Source organism: Tympanuchus pallidicinctus, unplaced genomic scaffold (genome assembly GCF_026119805.1).
Source record: "Tympanuchus pallidicinctus isolate F22 unplaced genomic scaffold, pur_lepc_1.0 scaffold6, whole genome shotgun sequence".
In the NCBI taxonomy this organism is placed as follows: domain Eukaryota; kingdom Metazoa; phylum Chordata; class Aves; order Galliformes; family Phasianidae; genus Tympanuchus; species Tympanuchus pallidicinctus.
Genome location: NW_026294780.1, coordinates 14,503,830 through 14,528,583, shown reverse-complemented (window position 1 = coordinate 14,528,583; position 24,754 = coordinate 14,503,830). Strand labels below are relative to the sequence as shown.

The 24,754-nt window shown below is 41.4% G+C and overlaps 1 protein-coding gene across 2 annotated transcripts in view; it reads right to left on the bottom strand.

Annotated features, from left to right (window-relative positions):
* Positions 1-23,144, bottom strand: part of TUBGCP3 (tubulin gamma complex associated protein 3) — a 46,071-nt gene extending 22,927 nt beyond the window's left edge. For both annotated transcript variants that reach the window (XM_052705881.1, XM_052705880.1), the window contains exons 1-7: positions 22,913-23,144; positions 12,083-12,190; positions 10,248-10,315; positions 8,138-8,215; positions 7,363-7,580; positions 2,990-3,162; positions 486-604 (exon numbers count right to left, since the gene is read on the bottom strand). In XM_052705881.1, the coding sequence (XP_052561841.1) occupies positions 486-604; positions 2,990-3,162; positions 7,363-7,580; positions 8,138-8,215; positions 10,248-10,315; positions 12,083-12,190; positions 22,913-22,988 (840 nt within the window). In that variant the 5' untranslated portion in view covers positions 22,989-23,144. The remainder of the gene's footprint in view (positions 1-485; positions 605-2,989; positions 3,163-7,362; positions 7,581-8,137; positions 8,216-10,247; positions 10,316-12,082; positions 12,191-22,912) is intronic.
* Positions 23,145-24,754: the final 1,610 nt, after the last annotated feature.

Sequence of the window (24,754 nt, the reverse complement as noted above, 5' to 3'; positions counted from 1 at the left end):
AATATTTTTTTTTTTTTCACTTTTCGACTCTGATACTACACTTATCCATTACAATTATGACACTATTTGTGTGCTTATTTCTGAGTGTAAGTATTTAGAGTATATTTAGGCAATATACTAACAGCTGCCATAATATAAAAAAACAGAATTCCATGTCTTTGCTTCTGGATGTAGAAGAGAAAGCAGGCAAAAAACCACATGGATTTGAACCACCTGAATTTCCTCCAAAAAAAAAAACACAAAACCCACCCCAAAACAAAAAACAAACAAAACCCCAAAATGTTAATTTCACTCCATACTGCCCCTGCATTTGTTTGATGGTGACTTTCCTTCTATCCATCTGAATGCATAAAGCAAGAACTTGGTTTGACTGAAAACAGAAGGTTGCTAAGTAATACTTGAAGCTACTCTGTTAAAACTAAATGGCTGTTCTTCCCCTAAACATCTGTCTTCTAACACAAAAAATACAAATCTCCATACAGTACCTTCCCCTCAACTTTATAGCAATTTTCAGAATTGCACATTTTGATGTTTTTGCCATCTATTCCCTGGAAGACATACAAAACATCTCTTACAAGGTTTGCTTCAGTTATCTCAACAGAGCCTAGAAAGGAAAAAAAAGAAAAAAAGTGCTTAGATTTGCCAGGAAAATTAAAATCAATTTGATCACAGCTTTAAAAATGTATGTAGACGCTCAGCCAAATAAAAAAAAAAAAAAAAGCTTGTAAAGAATAAATAAAGACATTTAATCCAACAAAGTGAAAGGAAAGTCAAGAACTCCTCAATACCTGGATCAGGTCAGGTAGTATGTTATATTTTAATGAATACTTCAACAAGTTTTAAACTTGTTATTTTTTCTGATCCTATCAACAATGCAAGTTCTGAAGTAAGCTTTATAGTAAGTTCACCCTTCTTAGAACAGTTGAAATACTTAACTGGGTCTTACAAGAATAATCTGTAGCTTAGAGTATATCAGAGTTAATTCAGAATAGAGAGTTGCTTATTTAAAAGCATCTTACAGTGTTGAATGTCGCTGTTCAGTGTAAAAAGGTGAATAAAAATCAGTCCATCAGCTGTGTAACAACTACAGAAATGACCAGCAGAAAGCAGTATTGTTTGTGAATCCTTGATTTAGTAAAGCTTTTGCTATTCCAGCATTCATTCTGCTTTCTGGCTCATATCTACAGTTGGAGGTTAGATTACATTTGAGATTTAAAGGAAATAACAGATTGAGAAAAATTTTATACAGGCCACTGAAACTATTCCCACCTCCTCTGGGCTATAAAGCTTCATCTCTTTTCTTGACTTCACTTAAGACATCAAGAATGAAGCAATTTCAACTATCCAGACCATCCAGAAATTGAGATGTTACAACATTCTGCTCCCAGATTTGACAGCACTCTTATCCTCATCATTTTACCTCTCATATAGATCCACCTACCCAGAATAAAAGCAACAACAACAAAAAAGGCATTCCTCTTTTAGCAAAAGTAGCCATTGCCTTAAGGTGCTCTTCAAAACTCAAATTTCTTTCATAAACTCAAGAGATGCGCAAGTGTAGCTGTTCTCTTTTAGGAGCTCTTAGTGAAATTGTAGACAGTACAGCAAAGCTCCCTGTCTATAATGTCTGTGTGTCAATAACCCACAGCAAACAACTTTAAAAGAAAAACAAAAACCCTTTTAATCAGAAGAAAAGATATTCACAGAAATGTATCTTCTTGAAATATATCTTCTTGAAAACAGCCTTATGCATTCTGAGTGCAGTTCTACTACTTCAGCAAGCAACTACATGTGAAAGAACTGCTGGTCCTTATATCCATTCCACAATCAAGAGTTGCAGTTGACCAGTTCAATGAAATAAGTCTCTACTACTCTTTGTAGCTATCGGGACAGCAAAAGTAGGAGGCAGTACTAGATTTGAGAGAGAGAAGTGCACCCATTCCCTTCCACATCAACAGTAGTGTTTATTTGGTTTTAGCTGCCAAATCTCACCCTCATCTACAAGAGCACAACTCTGTTCTATTTGCTTTGTGTCCTGTTAGCAGTTAAGAGACCTCAGCTGCATTTTAACATATTTGACCAGTTCAGCAGAAGCTGGTAGATAGACTATTGTGACTATTTATGATTTTTTACAGAAGAGTTATTAAACAAAAATAATAATAACAATAATAACATTTCTTTTTCTTTTTCTTTTTTTTTTTTTTTGCCAGAGAGCAGTAGTAGTGTAGCATGACATCTACTATTAACTCTCTTATTCGGAAGTCTCCCATTTTTATAGTAAAAGTAGAGTGGGTTGAAACTTCCACAGCAGTTGCTGCAGAGATGACCTGCTAAACAGTTTATCCTCAGTTTTGCTTCTGTAAAATCAGAATACATCCTTTAGACATGTTTCAAGTTTGCAGCCACTTAAAGGACTAAACTGGTTCTTTAACTAAAAATTTATCTATTTTTAATTTTACTGACAAGATTTTTGGAAACTTCTTCAATTAAAATCACTATAAACACTGTACTAATTTAAATAACAAAATAGGATTAAAAGTTCTATATTCTAATGCAGTTTCAAGTTTTGAAATACAGAATCACAAATGATTTGCTGTATTTCAGCAAGTTCAATTTGAGCTGTTGTTCTGACTTCCTAAAAGCATAGCATCTTTTCATCTACACTAGAATGACCAAGAATGCAGCTACGATCACTTGATTCTGACAAACATTGCAACGAAGCCACAATCTTGTCAGAAGATCAAGATACCTTATCAAACCAAATATGGGAAAAATAAATTAAAAACAGTCAAAGATACTGAGGCCACACAGACCACTCTATTGCATATTTACTTCTATCCTTCTGTAAAATACATTTTAGAAATGTTCCTTGTAACATTCAACATGCTACAAAGCTATTTCAAAAGCATTTTAAAAATGCTGGTGGCTATTAATACCAAAATTACTTCAGTTGTAGAAAGCTAACTTTAGCAGACACATCTGTGCTTACCACTTGTATCTCCTTCTCGCCTTGACCTTGGTACGCCACGTGAGACAGCATTTGAAAAGCCTTTTGAGGTAGTGCTTTGTAAAGAAGGCTGGCTTGCAGTTAGAGTCCATGCAAGACGTGACCCTAATTGCTGACGGAGGCAATCTCCAACACCAGGAGCTTGATAGGATTGTCTAAAAGGACAAAAGAAGGAAATATCTTCAAAACTTTATAACTAGTTGATAACTATAGAGTCAAAGTTATACAAGTTATAAAAGATGACCTTAGCTTGAGAGCAAGGAATGCCTCTGCTCCCCCACTCATTGCACTGTAATTCATGGTAAGGCCATGCATAGTACTCAACTCCATTGTAACTAATGAACAAGAACAAAGCCTCCAAAACACTGCAACTCTGTTGCATTCAGCATTTCTAAAGACTCAACAGTACAATACTGAATTTAGCCTGTTACGGTTCAAAAAAGTAAGTCAAGAAACAAAAGGCAACGTGTATAAAGAGAAGTACAGGAGGAATGATGCACACAGAGCAATCTAATTTGGGTTGCCCAGCTAACTAGCTACAGGCCTAAGGAGAGAAAGTGAAATTGTTATGAAATGGTAATCATAGAATCATAGAATGGCCTGGGTTAAAAAGAACCACAATGATCATCTAGTTTCAACCCCCTGCTATGTGCAGGTCACCAACCACCAGACCAGGCTGCCCAGAGCCACATCCAGCCTGGCCTTGAATGCCTCCAGGGATGGGGCATCCACAGCCTCCTTGGGCAACCTGTTCCAGTGCGTCACCTCCCTCTGTGTGAAAAACTTCCTCCTAATATCTAAGCTAAACCTTCCCTGTCTCAGTTTAAAACCATTCTCCCTTGCCCTATCACAATCCACCTTCGTAAACAGCCGTTCTCCTTCCTGTTTATACACTCCCTTCAAGAACCGGAAGGCCACAATAAGGTCTCCCTGGAGTCTTTTCTTCTCCAAGTTAAACAAGCCCAGTTCCCTCAACCTTCCCTCATAGGAGAGGTGCTCCAGCCCTATGACCATCTTAGTGGCCCTCCTCTGGACTCACTCCAAGAGTTCCACTCTGTACTGGAGGCCCCAGGCCTGGACGCAGTACTACAGATGTGGCCTCACAAGAGCAGGGTAGAGGGGAACAAGCACCTCCCTCTCCCTGCTGGCCACTCCTTTTTTAATGCAGACCAGGACACTGTTGGCCTTTTGGGCTGCAAGCACACACTGCTGGCTCATGTCCAGCTTCTCATCCAGCAGGAGCCCCAAGTCCTTCTCTGCAGGGCTGCACTCCAGGAGCTCTTCCTCCCATTTGTATAAACACCTAAGATTTAGATGAAAAGTTGATTCTGTCATCACAAAACCCCACATAGATAATCTATTTTGACACAAATCTAAATACCATTTATTAGATGTCCAAGGATGCTAAACTGATGTTAAAACCAGTCACAGGATTTCTGCCGACTTGAATCTAAATATGGAGTTCTTATTCTTATAAATATGAATAGGTCATTATCTCTAAGACTGCTCATTACCACTGGGTAAGACCTTACATTAACAACAATCCTTGTCAGCTATGAAGTAGTTTTTTGTTTTTTGTTTTTAAATAAGCAATTTGTAATAGCAATGGGATTGTTATATAACTACCTAAAGATTAAAATATATATTTCCCAAGATAGGACTTATTCCACTCTCCTTTCATCTTAATAAGGAATCATATAGAAACCCTTATTTGCAAGGGAAAATCCCTTTGTAACCCAGAAGAAAAGACATCACAGTAGTCTCTAACATCTTTCTAACTAGCTGTATGAGTCACCAAAAGGGGTCTGAAAGATTGGCTAGCCCAGGAAAACTTAAAATTGAACTGCACATCTTTAACAAATTCTTTAGAATTCTCATGGCTTTCATCCAATCAAATCAAAGAATACCCCAGTGAATTACACCATAAAAGATGAAGCAAAAAAATAATGATACGCAAATAGTGATGTCACATAGAAGAAACACTGATAGATTCGGTCACTGGTCAAATACCACACAAGAAGCTGTACTAATGCATGCATGGGAAAGAAGTATAAAGATCAGAGTTCCACTCAACACAGAAGGACCTAGTCTATAGATTCTGCTGCCAGCAAACTTGTAAGTCATCAGGAAAAAAGAATTTGCAGCAAAAGGACACTGGCACAGACATCTCAGTAACTGCAGGATCCAAATAAAATCTCACTTCTTTTGAACAGTTTTCCCCTGCTATTTCTGGTTATCTTGAAAGTACCCAATAAGCATTTTTCCATTATCATGAAAAACATCAGAAATGAACATGCAACAGTAATCAATACCTGCAAATTTGAACATTTAAGAAAAGACTTCATCTATCAATGATGTGCACTGTCTATTCAGTTAGCTTAGTATGCTGTACTCAAAAAGCAAATTTCACCTGAAATCCTGAGCTGACATGACAGAAAAGAATCCACTTATTTTGTGTCTTTACCAAAAGTTCTGCAAGACTTCCCTTTTCAAGTCTTCTTGTTAGCTTCCTTAGCCAGTAGCCACTATGAATCAGAAATATTAAAAGCCATCTGAAAGGCTAAGAAGAATCTCTTACTGCTGAAGAGCTAACTGTTAGTTTTATCTTCAATCACCTTAAAACATACAGTACGAAAGATAACTAACATGATATAACATAATTTTCATCTTGGAAGAAAAACTGTAAATTTCCCCTTCATTTATTTGTTGTATCTATGCAAAGCACTAAATACAGCCCTACTGCTGCTAGGATGGTTCAATAATGTATGACAGACGCAGTATTTCCAGCTTCACTAAGTCTGGTCAGGATGGAGTCTATTTTCATCATAGCAACATGTGTGGTGCTGTGTTATGGATTTATATTAATCATAAAATCTAATTAATGCTAATTTTTTTTTTTTTTTTTTTTTACTGTTACTGAGCTGGAAGGGGACACAATGAAGACGATGAATCCAAACCAACCAACAGGATATTTCATACAACATAATATGCTGAGCAAGCAAACATCAGAAGAAAGATGAAGACACAACATTGCTGGTTTTGCCCTTCGTCTTCTCAAGGAACTGTTACCTGCTTTGCAGAAAGTGGCTAAACATCTGTCTACTTATGGGGCATTAAATAAATATTTTGCTTTGCTTGCACATACAGCTTTGATTCACATGTTAAACTGTCTTTACTTCAACCCACAACTTCTCCTCCCGTTGTCCCTGACATGGGAGCTATGAGTAAGCAGCTGGGTGGGTCTTTAACTGCTGGATCAGGTCAATCCAACATGTTAGGAAAAAAAGCTGAAAGAAGCTTTGCCTCCTCAAGTTTCTCCATCACTTCCTGCTGTGTGTACCTAACATAAGCAAGAAGTAACCAAACAGCTCAAATTCCCGCCCTGAGATTCAGAGATGTAGACTGACTAAAAGGTTAGTTTACCTTTCAATTTAACACATTAGATGAAACAGTCATAGCTAACTTAGTACTACTTTTCCTCTGTGCTACTTTCTCTGACAAGTTCAGTTGACTAAGACTGTTGTGGATGCCCCATCCCTGGAGGCAAGCAAGGCAAGGCTGGATGCGGCTCTGGGCAGCCTGGTCTGGTGGTTGGCAAACCTTCACACAGCAGGGCACTTGAAACTAGATGATCATTGCAGCCCTTTTCAAGGTCATTCTGTGATTTTGTGAGATGCCGGTCTCACTGGCCTGTTCAGTAGTATATTGGATGGTACAAATGTAAATACCAGGGAAGGTAACTGCACTTCAAGATTGAACTTTAGGCCTGGGTAGAAAAGAACAAGCAAGAAAACTTGTCCACTCAAGATGCAACATTGTTTCAACATAGTACCCAAGTAGCAGAGAATGTGCCTAAGAGCCAGATCTTGACTTGAAAATGGTAAACATCAAGTTTACTATTTCAGCACTGGCAGAGGAACACTTACTTGGTAAAAGGAGCTTGCCTGAGAAGAACTCTTATGAAGTTTTTTTGTTTGTTTGTTTTTTTTAAACAGAAGAAAAATAAAGATGGTTTTAAAGGATTTCAGAAAACTAAGACATTTAAGACAAGATTTGGCATTAGAATCCAAGAGCAGATTCAGTAAAACATCAGCTGCACAACAGGCACTTAAGCTTATGAATAAATAAACTTGGCCAGCCAATTACAGTTTCAGATCATCATAACAGCACCTGACATTCAGAAACTTCCAGCTGAACTCTTCCACCTACCGAGGAATTCCCAAAGAGATTCAACCAGAGAGAATGGGGGGGGAGGAACAAAATAAAACAAAAAAAAAAAACTCCAAAAGGAAGAATAAACAGCTCATTGCCAGTCTTCCCCAAACCCATCTATCAAACAGAAAGGCTTAATTTACCCTGGAAGGAGTGACTGTGGAGTTGGCGTTGGGCCATTTAGAGCATACAAGTTGATGCTGCTGATCCCACTGCTCCCCATGCTGCCAGAGCTCTGGGCAGACTGAGCACTGCGGTCTTGGTAATTCAGCGGAAGGCTCTGAGGTCTGGCATAGTAATAGGGAGTTGAGTGAGCATCCCGTGGCAACGCTTGAGCAAAAAGTGTGGCATAACTTGACACCTGAAAAGTGATTTGGAAAAAAGGAAAGAGATGTGAATAAGTCATGTCTTAATTGCACTGCAGCAGTCAAGAATACAAGAAAGAACTGAAGATCATGATTATGCAAAGAAAATAATTTTGTTACAATTGAGACAAAAAAACAAGTCCCTGACTGTAAGGGAAAGTCCCTCTAGAAATACAGCTTATTTTTGCCTGTGAATTGTCATTAGCTATAGCTGCAAAAAAACTTTGGTGCTAGCAAAGCTGCAACTAAAGAAGGAATTTTCTTCTTATCATTCCACTTCAAACTTACTTGCACATGAACAGACATTACACCACCAAACAGAAAGTAAAACCATCTAGCAAAGTCAGAAGTCAGACTACAAATGATAAACAGCTCATAATTTACAAAAAAGCAAACACTTGTGTGCAAGATTGAGAGAAAGAATACATTTGACACAACCACACACACAACCTTGTTTCCAACAGCGTTCATCAGGTCTGAATAGCAACTCTGTGACATCTCAACTAAGCAACAGATTTATTGTTTCTAGAAACTAACAATGTCTCTCACTTACCTTGTTAGATTGTTTACGTGGATCTTCACTGAGGCTAAGCAGGAGGTAGAGTATTGACCATTTATTTTTCAAAATGCCCTTTCAAAAACAAAAACAAAAAAACGAAGTTGGTCATAACTCTCAATAGTTTTATGTTTCTTTTTTTAAGTCATCAACTGTGCTCATATAAATAACTTTACCACACAAATACAATTAACCTTGAGTAAACCAGGAATGTGCAATGTGGATTCCATAACAGTATTATATGAACTTTCTCCTGTGTGTTAAAACCATGAACTCTCTCACCTGCCCTAAAATCAGCAAGTATATTCAATTTAAAACTTATAGCTGCTAAGAAAGACAATTATACAGAGCTGAACTTCGCTGGCATTCTTACATACTTCACCATTTAAAACACCTTGGACTTGCATCTAACACCATAAGTAAAGACAACAAACTTCTGGTATGACTGTTAACAAACAGCATTTTCTCCAAAGGTTCTTTCAGAAAAGAAGTCTTTTCTCCACTTTCCTCTTCAACTTTCTTAAGGGAGGCTTCAAAAGTTTGAAGCTGAAATAAAAATTAGGGCAATTTGACTCTTATACAGAAAAATAGCAGGCCCAGCACTGCTAGCTGGGTAACAGGAGGAATTGTCCTGCTCTGCACAGCCTCACCTTGAGGTACTGGGTGCACATTTAGGCATCAGAGTATAAGAAAGATAAAACTATTAGAGAACATCCAAAGAAAGGCAACAAAGATGAAGGGTCTGTAGGGCAAGGTGTGTGAGGAGCAGCTGAAGCCCCTCGTTGTGCTCAGCGCAGAGCAGAGGAGCTGAGGGGAGGCCTGATGGCGGCTGCAGCTCCTCACAGGGAGCGGAGGGGCAGCGCTGAGCTCTGCTCTGTGTGACAGCGACAGGGCTGAGGGAACGGCATGGAGCTGTCAGGGGAGGGCAGCTGGGGGTCAGGGAAAGGGGCTGCAGCACAGCGCCGTGGGCATGGAGCGGGATGCACAGGGCTGTGGGCACGGCCCCAAGCATTCAAGGTGTATTTGGACAATGCTCGCAGACACAGGGTTTGAAAGCTGGGTGTTTCTGTGTGGAGCTAGGAGACTTATTTGAGGATCCTTGTGTATTCCTTCCAGTTTAGGATATTCTACGATTCATTTGTTTTTGTGGAAAAAGACAAAACAAAAAAACCACAAATGTACGAATGACAACTGGAAGTCTTATTTTATTAAGGCTCAGCATATTCTACTGTGCTGAACATTCAACCTTTATGAAGAAACCAGAACAGATTAGCAGTAGTCATTTTTGACCTCCCTAAGCTAAATTTCTCTCCTCACATCTTTCCCTCCTCTTTAATTCAATATCCATTGTTCTCAACCATGGCCTTTCTATACGCCAACATTTAGTCAGGAAAACAACAGACAGTGTTCTTTGACAAACACTGGTTTTAGCACAGCTATCACATTCAGCAAGCCCTTAACCTTGAACAACAAAGATCTGGAGTATTTAAAAACTCAGAAGCATGAGGACTCTTTAAATCTGAGATTAACTAAAAATGTAGAAACTTACAAAGCACTGCCATAAAATGAGAAAAATCTTCAATTTCGTATACTAAGAAAGTAAACACTTCTATTTTTACAGAGTTAATTTCTTCCTATAAAGTATCTTTTTAAAAACTGTAGTAAAAAAATTGTATCCTTTATTCTGTTCAAATTTTAAATGTTTAATTAAAAGCAAACTGCTGATATTTTTATATATAAATACATATATAATTAAGATATACACTCAAGTTTATAATTTTTGAACTTTTCACAAAAATTATACAATGGTTGAGGCAGGAAAAGACCTCTGACGATCATCTATTTCAATACCTCTGCTCAAAAGCAAGACTATATACTGCAGACTACCCAGAGCTGTGCCTAGTCAGCTGTTGAATTCATTTCCAAGAACAGAGATTCCACACCTTTCCTTGGCAACCTGATCCAGTGCTCAATCTTCCTCTCAGTTAAAAAAAAAAAGAAAGAAAAGGAAAATAAAGAAGTTACTGATCTGAGCACTATTCAAAAACAACTCTACTATCAAAAGAATGAGTGTGCTTTCAGTTTATTTATGTGTTTATTACACTACCTGTGAACCGAGCTTTCTGTAGAGTTCTGAAAACAAAGCAGCATCTGCTTCCCTTCTTTGTCGCACAACTGAAAGAGATAAATATAGATTAAAAGAACTAGAACAAGAATAATAGTCATGTCAGAAACTATATTTTATTTTGGTAAATAGGAAAACATAATCAAGAAAGCATAACAATGCTTAACTGTTTTGCATTACTTACTCAGACTTCTGAGTTTTTTTTCACATTATCTGCATTCCTATCCTTGAAAGTTCTTGCAGGGGATATGACCCAATGTAAGTAGTAACTGTTTCTCTTATTACAGCAACAAAGATATTTTTCTAAAGACACATATAACAAAAAAAAAAGCCCTTTTAAAATCAAGGGTGCCTTTCTGTAGGCTTTGGGAATCAGCACATAACTGAAAGCAGATATGGGTTAAGAACACTATAAAGCAACTTATTAAAACTATCATTCCTTTCTTGCTTTCACTGCCTAATACAGAAATAAAGTAGCAATGCCAATTGTTCCAAGTTAAGAAGAATTTCAAGGCCGCAGAACTTTAATATATAAAGGAAAGTAAATTTTGATCCCTGTCTGTTATGTAACAGAAGTCTTTGCTAAGAGGAGTATTTTTAAGCTTAAAGACATCTTCAGAAAGCCAACTTTACACCAGAAAGAGTCATGTATAAAAAGGTAAGGCAAACATTAAAGAAACATTAATCATAAAACAGTTGCTGCTAGACAACAGAAATGCTAATTAGTATTAAAAGGCACTACCAAATACTTTTTTTTTTTTTAAATCAATTAAGTCACCTACCACATAGTAACTCCAAAATAAATGTAAAGTTGGGGGATATATCCAGTCAGTTATTCCATGAAACTAAAATCAACCTACAAGCTCAAATTGAGGAGATGGAGATAATCAGCTTCACGGGGGCAACAGGCCCCAGCAGAAGAAGCGTATACACTGCGGTGCTGCCTAGTGCTGGCCAAAAGATACAGAAACTCAACATGCAGGAAAGTGTATACTGTAGAATACAGGGTTTTACAGCTGTATCTAGAGAAATTCTGATGAGCTTATTTGTCTGTGAGTAAGTAGCGGAAGCCCTGCATTACCAAAAAAAATACAAAGGTACTTCAAAAGGTTACAACCACAGGCTTCAGTTATTCTAATTCAATCATCTTGACCAAATGTTCAAAGTTCCTGAGCACAAATAGAAGCTTTAATTTAATCAGTAACTGCTCCTGAACATCCTACTGTAGAGCTGAAAGCATTACTTGGCTTTATAAGAATGCCTCACGCTCCAATGGGATTAAGAGCTCAACACTCAGAGCAGCACAGAGCAGAGTGGAATGTAACTGCAATAACTTACTGTCACAGTCTAATGTTTTGGCTTTGGGAAGATTGTTGTAAATAAACTTCTAGGAAAACAAAAGGCAAGAAATATCAGGTAAGTTGCATGAACAGTGATTCCATCCATCCCCAGGATAGTCATTCATTAAGATTCTCGTGCTCATACGTGCTCATGAAGTCAATTGTGCAAAAGCGTACCTCAAAGGCATCAGTCTTCCAAAAAGAAATATGAATTTATGAAGTCAGAATAATATTAAAATGAAAGAAAAGTAATGTAAATTGCTCTTTACTTCTGTGGTGGCTAAGATGGAAAGTCAATGGCTTGTACAAACGCAAGGAAAATTTAAACTGAGCATCTGAACTCAGAAGAGCAACTAGGGGATTCATAGAATTGCCATCACAAGATTTTCAGGGGCAGGCAATAACAACAGTGATCAGTATTAGGTAAGTGAGGCAGAACATTTCCACCTTCAGAGGAATAAACAGAAACGCACATACGTTCTTTCTTGATTTTCTCTGCCACGAGAAATTCATCCCGTTCGACAGTAGGAGCAAAGTTGCTTCCAATAACTCTCACTGCATACTGGAACTGTTGGGCTGCATCAGCTGAAAAAAAAAAAAAAAAAGGGAAACCCACTCAATTAAGCAGACTGCTAAAGTACTGTGAAAAGACAAAAAAAAAAAGCAACGAAGTTAAAGGCAAGATTACATAGCTGTGAATGAACTTGGCATAAAGCATACTCAGATCAGATACTGGTTATATTATGCTACTCAGATACACTTCTACCCAGAGGGCAGTGAAGTCCAGCTTACCCTGGGGGAGATTAACAACAGTTCAAACACACCTGCACACACTCTGCAAATTAAACATATGCAATTTAATATTTCCCATGCTGTGCTGGTTGAAGAGACACTTAGGCCAGCTCAGCTATTAGATTTCAGGAGGCTCTGCAGCATCCAACAGCCTGAAAAGCTGTGCAGGACTTGCCACAGTCACGCAATTCAGCCTGCATACAGCAAACATTGCTGTGATTGTTCCTAAGGAAAATAATGTTTAGAAATTAACTTTCACATCCACTTCCACTATTCTCTCTTATCACCCTTTAAATTAAAAAATAATAACATTAAAACGATTCCCTGAGGTCTCCATGAGAGGACTGGCAGAACAAACTTCCAAATAACCTTCCCTGAGGGGGTTCAGAATGTAGCATAAGCTCAGCAGTAAAGCATTCTCTTTGGTCTGCCAGCACAGCTTTAGCAATATCAGACACCACCTCCTGCCCAGACTGCAGCCAGATAGCATGAATGAACAGATGTGGAGGATGGAAGATCTGAGAAATTTCTGAAGAGAGCCACAAGGAATAATAGCACAAGCTGGCAGTACTGCAGCTGAATAATTCTGAAGTATTTCTGAAGATACAACTTAAAATAGAAATCTACAAAAAAAAAAAAAACAACCAAAAAACGTAACCTTAATGGATTTACAGACTTCCTGTACATTTATGATCCTGCAGTATATCACAAAATGTATACCTTAACACTTTTGTTTTCCCTCCAATTTTACAGCAACTAACAATGCACAGCTTTGCCTTGCAAGCAATGATGTATTTACTGTGTTGATACAACTTTCTTTCCCCCCTGCTCCCCAAGAAAATTTAAAGAAAACATAAGTCAGCATTTCAAAAAGGTTAAAATGCTGTGTTTCCTCTCTGCTGTTCCCTATGTTTCTACAGTTTAAGGTCAAATTCAAACAAACATACAACTGAGTTTACTATCTTCAGTCATCTGCTGCAGGGATTACAAAATCCAGCAGAGATATATACAGTCTCCAAAGGCTCTCTGGAATTTTATTTCTCCATAAGAACCGACTCAGGATGACAGCTACACACAGCTATAAGGCGCTTTTTTTGTTGTTGCTCTTGTTTGGTTGTGCACACCTGTGTGAGAGATGGATATCATAACTGGGACTTACCTCCTAGCTAATGGAAGAAAAATCTTCAACTTGGCTATTTACATGTTTTCCAATCTCCCTCCGACACTAGAATTTAAGACTACGTGTGCTTTTTGTGTCGCAATGGAATATTGATGACGAGAGAAGCAGAAATATGTGTGAAGATCTCCAGACATAAGTTTTGGAGATTTAAACTTAAGTCCTCAGGCTAATAAAAGCACAATAGATATGTTATCAACAGTAAGTAGCAGGGTTGTTTTTTTCTGTAATAGGAAAGCTTTAACAAAGCTCATAAATAACCTCATAAACAACCTTCTATGTCAACATTAGCGATAGCAAAACTAGTTAAAGCACAGAAACCTAGCCAACTTTTTCCATACTGTCCTAACAAGGCATCTGAGAAAGGTCTCAAATCAAAAACCTACAATTCCATTAAGGAATGATGCAGATTAACCATGCTACATGACTAACGGTATGGTTCAAAGAAATCCACTCCTTACACCATAGAATGGCTTGGGTTGGAAGGGACCTCAAGGATCATCAAGCTTCAACCCCTTCACCACAGGCAGGGCCACCAACCTCCACATTTAACACTACACCACATTTAATACTAATACACATACAGATTTGCACTGGAAATTGAAAAGTACCATAGTAAGACTTTACGTTTTAATTTATACAGATTTTCTTGTCTCATTCATACAGAGTCCAAATTGTCACACAAGAAGAACACATCACTAAGGAAGGCTCCTCAGCAGCAGATTATTTGTTATGAGTGTGTAACATAACTTCACCTGTAGCGCTTAAATGTAATCTAATTCAGATATCTGTCAGTGGAATAAAGAATCACGTCATTCACAACTAACAGACGTATTTAATTGCCTCAAAGATCATTAAGATGGCACGCAAGCATAAAATACATAGCCATGTGTCAATATATGTGTACACACTTTCCCATCAGAAAGTGATTCAGTATGACTCTCTCACCCTAGAGCAAAGCAAGCTATCAATAATTCAATATCTACCATCTACCCAACCATTTATACTTTCCTACAAACAACACAGGATTCAAGATGAATTACAGCCAAAGGCAGATGACATTTTAAAGTCATAGAAAGTACAAGTGGAGCATGGAGAAGCAATGCATAAGAAGAATGTGGTGGAGACACAGCACAAGATGAAATTCAAAGGAAGTGTTCATGAAAAAGGAAGATAACTTGGCCATTATATTTGCAAGAAGCCAATAGTTCAGAGGAAACACTGCAATTCAGAATGCAAGCTAGAACTCCAGGACAATTATTTTTAAAAGAAGTTCAATAAATCAGACAGTAGTTACTTTCTTGAAGAAAGCAAACTGTCTCCACTAGTAATTCTTCTAGCCAGCTGTCTCTTCCCACTCAACACTTCATAAAGTCATTGTGAAACAATGACACTCTAAATCACATGCAATGGTCCACACGTGGCTTTGAATGACTACTGCTGGAAACTACTCAAACACAACCACTGTAATCTAAGACATGCTCAAGAAAAAATGCTCACTAGAAAGGAGTCTGTACATAACATGCCAGTGCTTGTGGGAGGGGGATGTGCTAGTAAGATTTGTACCCTGGTGAAGGAAAAGGACAACACACCTTTATGTAGGAAGAACACAAGGGTTGCGGCGAGGTTGGTGGCTACAGAAACACCTGAACATGGTCAAGAGAGTGTTAGAGCTTATCCCACCCAAAAGGTGGCCCAGCTCAGGTGCATTTACACTGCATGCAGCATGGATAACAAACAGGAGGAGCTGGAGATCATTGGGCAGTTGGAAAACTATGATACAGTTGCCATTACAGAAGCAAGGTAGGATGACTCACACAGCTGGAGTGCTGTGACTGATGGCTACTGACTTTTCAAAAGCCATAGGCAAAGCAGGAAAGGCAGTGGTGTAGCCCTCTGTGTTAAGAAAGAATGCAAGTGCATGGAAATTAATGATAGTGATTATAGGGTTGAGAGCTTATGGGTCAGAATAAAAGCAAAGGCCAATAAGACTGACATTATCATGAGAGTCTGCTACAGGCCACCCAACCAGGATGAAGACGTGGATAAGATACCTCATAAACAGTAGGGTGAGGTCATGAGATCTCTCCCCCTTGTTCTTGTGGGGGACTTCAACTTCCCAGACAGCTGCTAGATTTATGATACAGCACAAAGGGAACAGTCCTAAAGGTTCCTAGAGGGCGTGAGAGATAACTTCCTGACATAACTGGTGAAGGAGGCAACAAGGGGAAGCAAAATCCTGGACCTGCTGTTTGTTAACACAGAAGGTCTTGTGGGGGATGTAAAGGTTGGAGGCCATCGGGAGCAAAGAGATCATGAAATGACAGATTTTTCAGTCTTTGTTGAACCACGGAGGGGAGTCAGCAGAACTTCTACCATGGACTTCGAGAGAGAGCAGACTTTGATCTCCTTTGGACCATGGCTTAGAGAGCCCCTTGGGAGGTAGCTCTGGAAGGCATAGCAGCACAGGAAGGCTAGGAACACTTTAAACAAGTGTTATGGTTTTATGATTTGTTACCAGTATTCCACATCATAATATCACGTAGTGCACTGAGAGTTAGAGTTAATGCTCCAGTTCCAGAACAGAATAACTATATCTCCTAGAGGACTGCTTGTTGTTCTGTTACCATTTCCCTCCAGAGGGAAAGATAAAAAAAATCTGATTGCAGATCATGAGACTCCCCTTCTTTTTGACCACCTGACTCATCCCTGTTGTGGGTGCCGTATCACCTCAGCTTACTTAGAGTAAGGCCTTAAGCTTTTCAGACACTCATTTAATCTTATTTATTAGCTCCAATTCTAATCATATTGGACCATAGCATGTTATTTTGCATGCCAATAACTTATTGAGTAAATCAGTTTGTTGCTCCTCAGATCATTGCTTCTGTTTTGTTTTTAGGCCCAGCTCTTCATCCCTTTTCCTGGGGCATGGGTCCATGGTTCCCCTCCTCCCCCATCCCCCCCATTAGTCATGGGACCAGGCTGAAGCAGCCCATAAACCATCGTCAGGAAGCTTATTTCAAAAGTGCAGGAGCTGACCACCCCCATGTCACAGAAGATGAGCTGATGGGGAAGGAGACCCATCTGGCTGAACAGAGGCCTTTAGCAGGAACTCAGGAACAAAAGGAAAGTTTACGGTCCTTGGAAGATGGGGCAAGCAACTTTTAATCCTCATAAGTATGTAGTGAAGCTGTGCAGGGAGAAAATTAAAAAGGCCAAAGCCAGCAAGTACTGAACTTAGTCACTAAAGATGAAAGACAATAAATATTTCTATAAATATACCAATAGTAAGAGGAGGGCAAGAGAGAATCTCCATTCCTTATTGGGTCCAGAGAGCAACACGGTGACAAAGGATCAGGATTAGGCAGAGGTGCTTAATGCCTTCTTTGCCTCAGTCTTTAATAGTAAGACTTGTTACTCACTGGGAACGCAGCCCCTTGCACTGGTAGACAGGGATAGGGAACAGAATAGGCCCTGCATAATCCACGGTGAGATTTTTGGATCTGCTCCAAAAGCTGGATGTTCACAAGTCCATGGGGCTGGATGGATTGCACTGTGGAGTGCTGAGGGAGTTGGCAGATGTGGCTGCAAAGCCACCCTCCATTCTTCAGCAGTCCTGGCTATCCACGGATGACCCAGTGGACTGGAGACAGGCAAACATGACGCCCATCTTCAAAAAGGGCCAGAAAGATGATCCTGATAGCTACAGACCTATCAGACTCACCTTGCTGCCAGGGAAGGTTAAGGACTGGATGATCTCAGGAGCCATCATAGATCAATTAAAGGTCAACCACGGTGTCAGGCCCTGTCCAGCACAGCACAGGTTTATGAATGGTAGATCCTGTTTGACAAACCTGATTTCACTCTATTACAAGGTGACCCACTTAGTGGATGAAGGTAAGGCTGCCGATGTGGTCTATCTGACTTCAGTAAGGCCTTTGACACTGTCCCCCACAGCATCCTCATGGAGAAGCTGGCTGTCCACGGTTTGGATGGGCACATGCTCTGCTGGATGAAACACAGGCTGGATGGCCAGACCCAAAGAGTGCTGGTCAATGGAATTATATCCAGTTTGCAGCTGGTCACAAGTGGCATCACCTAGGGCCCTGTACTGGGGCCACTCCTATTCAGCATCTTTATCAGTGATCTTGATGAGGAGATTGAGAGCTCCCTCAGTAAGTTTGCACTAAGTTGGGAGGGAGTGTTAATCTGCTGAAGGGAGAAAGGCACTATAGAGGGATCTGGATAGACTGGATCATTGGCCAAGGTTAACTGTGCGAGTTTCAATAGGGGTCAATTAAATAGGGTCCTGCATTTTGGTCACAACAACCCCAAGCAACTCTACAGGCTTGGGGAAGAGTGGCTGGAAAGCTGCCTGATGGAAAGGGACCTTGGTGTACTGATGGACAGTGGGCTGAATATGAGCCAGCAGTGTGCCCAGGTGGCCAAGAAACCCAACAGCATCCTGGCTTGTATCAGGAATGGTGTGATGAGCAGGACTAGGGAAGTCATCCTGGGCATTGGTGATGCCTCACCTCGAGTGTTGTATTCAGTTTTGGGCACCCCAGTACAGAAAGGACACTTAGGTGCTGGAGCAGGTCCAAAGAAGGGCAACAAGGCTGGTGAGGGGCTTGAAGAATCTATCCTACGAGGAGAGACTGAAGGAACTGAGGCTGTTCAGTCTGGGGAGAAGGAGGCTGAGGGGAGACCTTACTGCTCTCTTCCAGTATCTGAAAGGTAACTGTGGTGTGAGTGGAATTGGTCTCTTCTCACCAGTGATAGGATGAAGGGAAATGGCTTCAAGTTGTGCCAGGAGAAGTTTAGGTTGGACACTGGGAAAAACAACTTTACAGAAAGGGCTGTTAAGCACTGGAATTGGCTCCCCAGGGAGGTGGTTGAGTCACCATCCCTGGATGTGTTTAAAAACCATTGGATGTGGTGCTCAGGGACATGATTTAGTGGAGGGTTGTTAGAGTTAGGGTAGGATGGTTAGCTTGTGGTTGGACTCCATGATCTTTAAGGTCTCATCCAACCCAGCAATTCTATGATTCTATGATCAAAACTGTAAAACTTAACTGCCACACTCAGCTGCTCTCTTACTTACGCTTTTCAGCTGTATCAAAGTTATATCAGTATGAATTACTATCAGAAAAAAAACCCAAAACAACTACATTAATATTATGCCATACAGAATCACTGAGCAGCTTTGGTTAGAAGTGACCTTAAAGATCATTATGCTCAAATCCCTGTTGTGGGAAGGGCTGCCACCCACTAAATCAGGCTGATAAACTAATAGAAAAAACTGAGAAGCTAAAATGCCAGTTAGAATGCTGTTCTACACTGTTCCTAGTTTAAGCTAGTTATGTGTAACAAAAAAAAAACCAAACAAACAAGTTATAAAATGAAAAAACATTCTCTTAATGTTAAACATTTAAAGAATGCTGCTAAATTTTTAATTAGCAGTCCTTTTAGTTATCCACATCCCTCTCATACAAAAGGAGGAACAGAAACAATTGCAGAAACAGATTTGAGGACGGTCCCATTGACTTACCAGCAAACATGGGCAGGCAGCCTGCCTGGAACTCCTTGCTATGACTTTTTTCTAAATTATCAACTTGCATTTGCTTCTGTTATTACATGCATTTCAATCTCCATCTCAATTTTTTAAGGAACTCTGTATTTTCTCTCCCATGAAAATTAAACATTTATGCCAATAGATCTGAACTTAAATAATAAAAATGCAACAAGAAAACCTCTGAGATTATACATACTAAATTAAGACCATAGAGCAGACTTTAGATAGCAAACTGCTGCCTGAAGACTCAAATACCACCTTCTAGAGCATGCTCACCTCCAGAAGCACTAAAGGAGTCTTGCATATAAGAATCTTTTTACGATTCAAAACCAAATAGACATAGCCTGACCAGGAACTACAGTACTGTTTGATGTACTCTTACAACTGTCACACTAGCATAGCAGTGTACAAAGTAGGACTGCCCAAGACTTCCCAGAGGTTTCTGAAAGGTAGCCAAGCTTTGTCAGGAGCATTAAATTCACACTCACAGAGCAGCATGCAACCTTGTTTAACTGCTGGAGTCCCCAAGCAGGGATAACTGAAAACTGAATACCTCAATTTGCCCAAAAACAATCACAAGCCCTTTGCAGGAAACTCTCGTCCCTTGGAAACAAAGGAAGCTATCCATATAGCAGATGATCTCAGAAACAGACAGAGAGAGAAGGCAGATTTGCCACTGGGAACATCTTGTGGTCACACTGCATTTTAATACAAATTCACTTCAACATGGATTTTCAATGAATGGCCTTGAGTACTGGGTGCAGTTTTGGGCACCACAGTGCGTAAAGGACATACAGCTATTAGAGAGCATCCACAGGAGGGCTGAAAACATGGGGAAGGGTCTGTAAAGCAAGGTGTGTGAGGAGCAACTGAGGCCCCTCGTTGTGCTCAGCGCAGAGCAGAGGAGCTGAGGGGAGGCCTGATGGCGGCTGCAGCTCCTCACAGGGAGCAGAGGGGCAGCGCTGAGCTCTGCTCTGTGTGACAGCGACAGGGCTGAGGGAACGGCATGGAGCTGTCAGGGGAGGGCAGCTGGGGGTCAGGGAAAGGGGCTGCAGCACAGCGCCGTGGGCATGGAGCGGGATGCACAGGGCTGTGGGCACGGAGCCCAGTGCCGGAGTGCAAGGAGCACCGGGATACCACCCTCAGACACAGGGTTTGAATGCAGGGTGGTGCTGTGTGGAGCCAGGAACTGTACTCTATGATACCTGTGAGCTGCTTCCAACTAGGAATATTGTGGCATTATGGTCACAGGCAGGAGCTAGAGAACGTCCAGTAGATAAGGGACTCAGACTTGTTGAAGGCTTCAAGCACAGCACTGCAGGCTGCACGCACAGATATCATCACCCACATCAGCTACAGCACACTCCCATAGATGTTACATGAATGGAATCCTTCAGCTCCTGCTGATGCCATGGCTTCCACATGAACACAATAGCAAACAAGCACTGAGAACAAGCACAACCAAATAGATGAAGCCCTCTGAAGCACAGAGAGGTCCAGGGAATGCACAAGCAGGAAGATCCATTAGATCATCTCAACTCATTTCTATTATTAGTCCACAACATTTTTCCTAATTACTTTGATAACTTTTTTTTTCATTTGAGTGCTTATTCTAGGAGGGTACCAAAAGCTAGAATTTCAAGCCAAGTTCACAGCAAGATAACTACACAAGTGCATAAAGATGATTGTCTGCACTTAGCTTTTGCTTCTTGTTACTGGTTTATTTAAACACAACTTCTTACTGGAATTTGAATTTCAATCTCCTAAGTAGCTAAGCCTCTTTTCCTATGCTGAAAGGTATTCAGAGTTAAAAGCTTGAAGAACAAGAAGCTACTGGTTGCTCCCCTGCCACCAGGGCACATACACGATACTCTAAAACAGAAGACACTGGCAGCAACACAGCTCCCTTATTGTCTCAATTTGTCCGTTGGTTCCCTTGGTCCCAGAAAAGAAAAGGAGACTCAGGGGAAAGGCACAAAAGGAAAAAAACCAACAAGTTTGAACACCTTCCACGACTGGGATTTCTCCCACAGAAACTTTGTATTACAGTCTCCCAGAACTGTCTACCAATAGCTGGGTTGATGGCCAGCTAACAAAACAGTTCCCTGTTCCCTGAGAAACTTGGTGTCAGAAGTGCTTGGGTCTCCTGTATCACAAGAATAAAGAGCAGGTAAGGATGGTCTGCCTATCTGCCAAACACAAAGAACTATAGCAACAGTAAACACAGCAGAGAGCCACACAATTTTTAGTCAATATTTTAATAAATCCTTCAGTAGGAGCTGATGGAGTCAAGCAAATCCTCAGATAAGTGAGCAGACAGTGCATTTGCAAGCAGTACAAGGCAGCCTACCATGACTATGGGCAGAATTTCCCTTTTCTTCATCAAGTACACAAGCCATCTTAAGTATGTGAGTGGAACCCAAGCATATTGGAATAGATTCAATACTTTTTTTTTTTTTAATAATACCTGTATTCTCTTCCATGCTTTCTGCAAGCAATGCTTGCAAATAAAAATAACACTCCTGACAGAAGGAGATGCATAGGAACTAAGGCTTCATCCAAAGTCAGGGGAAGCATCCCACTTTTTCCCAGTACTCACACCATGAGTGTGAGCTTTGTGCTCTCACACCCTATGTGTCATAGGCCTAAATAAGATACTCAACATCAAGAAACCATCCCAGATTAAGCTTAGGTTGCAGTTCCTCTCAGAACTAAGGAAAAGTCATCAGGAAAACAGGACCCAGCAACACAGTATCAATAGCATAGAAATAATGGCCGCAAAGAGAGCTCTTCTACCCCAATAAATTAAAAATAACAATAGTCTTAGGTAGAATCAACACAATAACTACAGATTTTAGGCAGTGAAATGCTACAAGTGCCCTTACACGTGAACATGTACACTAATTGAATAATAAAATGTTTTCCAAAAGAAAAATGAAAAACAGCTTTCAAATAAAAGCTATTATAGTATCTTTGAATGGAAGGCTGCTGTGAAATACCTTTTCATATATAACCAGACTAAAATAAACTTGATTACATAAAAGCATAAGAGGCGTTACACAGCTTGTAAGCTAACATCGACTCGAAGGAGGCTGGGGAACAGTAGGAGCTGAAAAAGCTTCACACCAGAAATTCCTGACACTGAATTGTTAGAGTGACAATTCTGGAAATGGGAATTTATGGTGGTTTTGGAGATTCAAACACAATGCTGAGGGTAACTGAATGCAGACCTCTGAAAGCACAGAGGGGGGAGAAAGAGAACGGGGTACACTTAGAGCTCATCTCTTGTTTTCCATACTTCAAGGAGCAGGACTTCAGTCAGTTCGAAGTTGTTCACTGCTGTCACGCAAACACCTCAAGGTAACCTGGGGTGACTTTCCAAGTGACAGTGGCACGAAAGGAGGAAAAGAACATACCAGACTTCACAGCTACAAAAAGGGGAAGAAGCCATCACCCACACGTGGAAAAGGCGATCACGAAAGCTTGGCCACGAATCGGGAGCAGCGCTGACAAAGAGAGCAACTCTAAGGGCGGAGGAGCGGACGCAGCTCTCTCTTTCCGCCTCCCCGCCACAGAGAGCGGAGCCATCCATCGCCTGGGCTGCACCACGCACAACTTACGCAAGCGGCCGAGGCTCCCTCCCGCCTCACCAACCGACACAGCGGCCCCGAGCTGAGGCCGGAGACGAGACAGCAGAACGCGGCTCCGGCGACCACCCCCGCCCTGACGGTCCCAGCGACCCGGAGCTGGGGAAAGCCGTTACCTTCGCTCTTGCCCAGGATGCGGCAGCAGAGGTTCTGCAGCAGAACGTTGGGGGATTTTTGGTCCGGGGTCGCCATCGCCGCCCAGCAGGACGGAAAAGCGGGGCGGTGGCGACAGGCAAGGAGGCAGGCGGAGAGGCGGCGCCGGCAGCCCCGTGCAAGCAGCCGGCTGCACGCTGGGCCGCTGCCTACGGCGCCATTTTAACAGAACCGCCGAAAGCCGCAGCGGCGTCCGCTCCGCACCCACAATGCCCCGCGCGGGGGGCGGCATCGCTGCGCGCTGCTCCCAACTCCCTCCGCCGCCGCGCCGCCGCACCGCCGCCGCCGCGTGGGGGTTCCGACGGTCCGCCGTTCCGGGCGTGCTCCGGGTCCGCTTAGGAAGAACAAGTGGCACATGGCGGTGGGTTGGGATTAGGTTATCCTTAAGGCCCCTTCCAGTTAAAACCATCCCGTGATTCTCTGACAGAAACATGCTATTGAAACAGCGTGACTGATGTGTGTCTTCAAGCGGAATACAGTCACTGATTTAGACTTGTCAATTTCACTAAAACTGCATCCCATGTTACGCTGCTGAAACAGTGTCATAGCAGTCAATTCTGTTACACTATTAAGGAATGTATTACAATGTATAATTACTGTATTAGGAATGTATATGTAATGTACTATATAGCCTCATTTCCCCAAGGATTGAGGTGCATGTGATTTTGCCATGTGTCAGTTTGTCCTGGTAACTGTTAGGTCTCTTGACAAATTTAAAACAAATTTAGTAGAAGGATACAGCTCACAAATACATAAACTGAAAAAAACGTTGTCAAACTCAGCAGATGAGAGTTGTAAGATCTCAGTTAATGCCCTCTCAAAAAGAAGAGGACTTAGTTCTCCCTGCTTGATCTGCTATTGGCAAGCCACCTGATTGGCATACACATCCTGGACAGCATGCTGTAGCTAGCTCTGATCCAGCCAAAGTATCGGCTGCCTGGCTGAACAGATCTCAGTAAATTTCACCCTTAGTGAATTTGCAGACAATGCAACGCTGGGAGGGAGTGTTAATCTGCCTGAGGGGAGAAAGGCACTACAGAGGGATCTGGATAGACTGGATCATTGGCCAAGGTTAACTGTGCGAGTTTCAATAGGGCCAAGTGTTGGGTTCTGCATTTTGGTCACAACAACCCCAAGCAACCCTACAGGCTTGGGGAAGAGTGGCTGGAAAGCTGCCTTGGTGTACTGATGGACAGTGGGCTGAATATGAGCCAGCAGTGTGCCCAGGTGGCCAAGAAACCCAACAGCATCCTGCCTCGTATCAGGAATGGTGTGGTGAGCAGGACTAGGGAAGTCATCCTGGGCATTGGTGATGCCTCACCTCGAGTGCTGTGTTCAGTTTTGGGCACCTCAGTACAGAAAGGACACTGAGGTGCTGGAGCAGGTCCAAAGAAGGGCAACAAGGCTGGTGAGGGGCTTGAAGAATATGGCCTACGAGGAGAGACTGAAGGAACTGAGGCTGTTCAGTCTGGGGAGAAGGAGGCTGAGGGGAGACCTTACTGCTCTCTTCCAGTATCTGAAAGGTAATTGTGGTGAGAGTGGAATTGGTCTCTTCTCACCAGTGATAGGATGAAGGGAAATGGCCTCAAATTGCACCATGGGAGGTTTAGGTTGGATATCAGGAGAAACTTCTTTACAGAAAGGGCTGTTAAGCACTGGAATTGGCTCCCCAGGGAGGTGGTGGAGTCACCATCCCTGGATGTGTTTAAAAGCCGTTTGGATGTGGTGCTCAGGGACATGATTTATTGGAGGGTTGTAGAGTTAGGGTAGGATGGTTAGCTTGTGGTTGGACTCCATGATCTTTA